The sequence below is a fragment of the Phoenix dactylifera genome, chromosome 3 (assembly GCF_051530095.1).
Source record: "Phoenix dactylifera cultivar Ajwa chromosome 3, Ajwa_hap1_PhDact_Kaust_v1.1, whole genome shotgun sequence".
NCBI lineage: Eukaryota > Viridiplantae > Streptophyta > Magnoliopsida > Arecales > Arecaceae > Phoenix > Phoenix dactylifera.
This window is the reverse complement of record NC_143192.1, coordinates 5,988,031-5,992,352: the sequence shown is the minus strand read 5'-3', so window position 1 is coordinate 5,992,352 and position 4,322 is coordinate 5,988,031. Positions and strand designations below refer to the sequence as shown.

The following is a 4,322-nucleotide window of genomic DNA, read 5'->3' as shown; positions in this document are numbered from 1 at the left end:
TTAAACATCAAGTGATATGATGTCAATAAAAAAGTAATTCAAGTTTCCATTAGAAATTAATTCAGATTTTTTAATATTTGCTGTCCAAATACATGTTTAATCTTCTGCTATATTTTTTAAAAGTAAAGTAGGGCGTGGTTCTCAACTTGGCTGAAATATTGATTTAAACGATCTAGAAGCCACCAGATCCTATGTATTCATCAGAGTTGCCACCTTATAAAAACTAGATATCCCGATATACCGCAAGGTACGATATCAATAGAAACTGATGATGCTTTAACAAGCTTTCTAGTCTCGTTATATATATTATACACACTTGCACTTCAATACTTCAGCTTCCATATCTGAAGCAATACCTTGGAAAGCAAAGTAGATTGAGATTTAGTTTCGTTTCAAGATGGGCCACCCACCAAGATGTTGAGGTATACGTAGAACATCGGATTGTGAGAAAGAAAACAATTGTTGGAGAGGAGAGAGTAGTTATGAGTCCTGCGTCTCCTTTGTCTTGTGGGGCTCTGCCCATCAATAAATCATTACCTCTCAAAAGGAAGCGGCATCACGTGTTCCTCACAAACCCTTTAGCTCAACAGGGGCACAGCCCCAAATCGATATCGCCTGGAGGCACAGAAGGCTCCCCAGCCTCAAAAAGGCAGGGCGAAGTGAAACCGTCGGGTCCCCCATAAGCTATTCCCCTCCAACCCCAGTGGCATTTTTGGTCGCGGAGGAAGATAATGGAAACAAGTTAAGCAAGTTGAAGGTGGCGTCCTTTGCCTTCTACGCATCCATCCGGAATAACACCTAGCCAGCTGCACGTATATTGAGAGCGACGCACTCGGACAGGCCTCCACACCCACGTCCCCCCTCTCTATCGTACTCACACTGTAGACCAAGAAAGAGAAAAGAGAAATTACCTGAGAGAGAGAGAGAGAGAGAGAGAGAGGAGTAAGGGAGGGGGAGAAGGTGTAGCGGGAGTTGATGCTGAGAGAGAGATGATGGGTTTTTTTTTTTTTATTTTGTCATCTCATGTTTGCTTCAGGCAAGCTGCTGAGTATGGAGAGAGGGGCCTGGCGTGGCTTTAAAGGCTCATCAATACGAAGAAACCAAACAGATGCAAAACCCAAACAGTAACCCCAACACGACCCTCCACCAATAGGACAAACTCCCCAAAATAATACACCCCCACCCTATCTCCCCTCTCTCCCGGCCCCTTCCCTCCCTTCTCTTATTCACCTCTTATTTCCTCTCTCTCTCTCTCTCTCTCTAAGCCGACCTAGGCACAAGGACAACAACACACACTTTCTAAGCCCAAAGAAGGAAAGAAAGAAGCGAAGAAGGGGGTTGATATGAGTGGCAGTACGAGCAGTGGTGTGGGTGGAAGCAGTGGTGGAGGTGGAGGTGGAGGTGGTGGCGGTGGTGGGCCTTGCGGGGCTTGTAAGTTCTTGAGGAGGAAGTGCGTGAGTGGGTGCATATTTGCACCGTACTTCGATTCGGAGCAAGGGGCGGCGCACTTCGCAGCGGTGCACAAGGTGTTCGGAGCTAGCAACGTGTCCAAGCTCCTCCTCCACATCCCCGCCCACAAGCGCCTCGACGCCGTTGTCACCATCTGCTACGAGGCCCAGGCTCGTCTCCGCGACCCCGTCTACGGCTGCGTCGCCCACATCTTCGCCCTCCAACAACAGGTCTCTCCCTCCCTCCCTCCCTTTCACACCACTCAAACTCCATCTTCTACTTAACCGCCTCCTAATTAACAATATCGCTACTGTGGCTCCTAGACTTTAAATTATCATATTTTGTACTGTAGTTTGCTTCTATGATAAAAATTTTGTGACTAGTATGATAGCTAGCTGAAGTTTATCGATTCCAATGGGCAAGTTCGGTTTGATTCTAGCTAGGAGGAATCCATGGTGTCAGAAAGAAAGGATGGGTGAGTTGGTTTGGTTTGTGCCAAAGCCTCACAAGCAAAGCGTCTGTTTTGCTGCTTTATCTCCATGTATGTTTGCTTTTCTTGGCTACATACAATCATTCTCACCTTCCAACCAACGTGAGCTAGCGCTGAGATCAATCGAAACCTCCTTCCTTTCATGTGCTTCTTTCTTTGGAGTGGCCAGCCCATCGTTTTGATCTGTTGTATTGATCTGCCGCATCCAATTTTGGTGATGACGAGCAGGTGGTGAACCTACAGGCGGAGCTGTCCTACTTGCAGGCCCACCTCGCGACACTCGAGCTACCATCCCCTCCGCCTCCGCCCCCTCCGCTGCAGCTCGCCGCACCGCCCCCCTTCTCGATATCTAACCTCCCTTCATCATCAAATCTCCCTGCCACTGTCGACCTCTCCACTCTTTTTGATCCTCAAGTGCAGCCCCACTGGTCCCTTCAACAGCAGCAGCAGCAGCACCAGCGGGCCATGGAGCCCCGGCAGCAGCTCGGCCCTGGAAGCAGAAGCCTCGGCGAGAGCTCGGGAGGCGGCAGCGGGGACCTGCAGGCCCTGGCAAGGGAGCTCCTCGACCGGCACAGGACGGCCACAACCGAGCCCCCTCCCCTCTCTAAATGATCTGATACAGTGACTCAAGGCGGCTGGCCTCCCGGCAATAACAATTTTTAAGGTTGGTAGGTGACCGGCATTCGCCGAAATATATTATAGCATGTCTTGTTAACCGGAGATCCAGGATCCACTTGCTTATATATTGTATTAAGAGGGATGGTGCAGTAATATTTTTTCTTTTTCTCCACTGTTTCATTGATAAAAAGCTTCGCTTTAAACTGAGTGTGGAATACATGGATTATAATTGAGAAAGAATCGAGATATTAATGTTCTATAAAGGCTAATCAGGCCTTCAGTCTGTTGCCCGTCATTAGGAGTGTTTGTAGGCCCGGGTGAGCTCGCTTTGGTGTTCAGCATGATCATGAAGCAGCAGTGGGTCGTTTTCGGACGGGCACACTGCCTTCAAATTACACTGAAATAAATGGTGATGTTTATGGGGATCAATGATTGTTCAACTTGAAATGAACCGTTTAGTTTGAGATTGCTGACAATGTTCTTTGAGTTGTTCTTCGACCCTTGTTTTCAGGGTCTATGATGTTAATGTTGGAAAGTGACATCAAGTAAGGCAGCTGAGCAATCTTTCAATAAGGAGCATTGAGCTTCGGCTGGATTTCCTTTACATTTTTTTTTTGATGATGATGATCCTGGATATTTTCTACTTGGTAAAATGTTGGTCATTGACTCCCAGCTATGGTGCAATTACCTCCAGTAGCCTTATCATTTCTGACGCAAATAAGAATTCCTACTTGGATTAGGAACTTGTCAAAGGCATATTTACTTGCCCATTTGGGGCATCTTAATACTTGTTTGGTGCTTATTTTGATTCCTTACAAGTTTTCTGTTGAGATTTTTTTAGTCTAACTGTTACGATGGTTAAAACCAGACAAAGTTTTAGTACAATACTAGAATATATATTGAGATTGAGTTAAACCAAGAAAGCTTTTCTAGCGAAGTTTGGATTGAATACAGATCCATATGTGGTATACCTCGAGCTGAGCTGGGATGGCTTAGATACGAGTGTGCCAGGTGTTTAGGAGTTGTTCTAGTTATCTCATATATATAGCAAGTCATGATTACGAATTGACACTGTATTTTCATTGATTATGAATAAGATCTCATTCTGATGGTGAATTCCAACCAATTTCAACGTTATCCTAGGATATCTCTTTAGCTCATGTTCTTGTGCTTGCATTAGTTTTCCATTTGGCACACACAAGAGACCCATTTGGATTCCAAATAGGTCAAAGGGCCTTGTTGTCTTTTAATGCAAATAAAGACCATGGTGATGATAGTTTAGTTTTTTGATATGTCATTAGCCAGCGCCAAAGATGATAAGCTCCTTTCACAATTCCATTTAGTGTTACATGACTAAACTAAATTTCTTACGTTAGGCCCTTCACAATGCAAGGTCAGGAAAAGAAAGCAAATGCTGTAGGTAAACTTAACAACTGTCTCACTACCAAGTTGGGCTAGGATCAAACTTTTAATCACCATGATTACATAGGTTACATGCATAGAGAAAGAATAGGAGATCCTGAGAATATGAAAGCATGCAACTCTTTGAGATTCACTATCTACAGCCACTTCAGTTCGTATGCCTATCTAGAGCTTCGCCTAGTTTTGAGTATCTGGCAACTAGCTACAAGCCAAGAGGATGCACTGCAAGAAAGTCTTGTCTTACAAGCTTTCTCTCTTTCTCTCTTTCTCTCTCTCTTGCTTTTGGACAAGGAAAAGCCCTCAACCTTTAACTGCGCCTCCCTCACTCTCTCTGTTGATGTGT

General features: G+C 45.2%; 1 protein-coding gene across 1 annotated transcript; it reads left to right on the top strand.

Moving 5' to 3' along the window:
* Nucleotides 1-369: 369 nt before the first annotated feature.
* LOC103713402 (LOB domain-containing protein 18) lies at nt 370-3,453 on the top strand. The gene is made up of 2 exons (XM_008800318.5): nt 370-1,679; nt 2,168-3,453. Exons 1-2 carry the CDS (start codon nt 1,344-1,346, stop codon nt 2,549-2,551), a joined length of 720 nt encoding a protein of 239 aa, XP_008798540.4. The 5' UTR covers nt 370-1,343; the 3' UTR covers nt 2,552-3,453.
* The last annotated feature ends 869 nt before the right edge of the window (nt 3,454-4,322 follow it).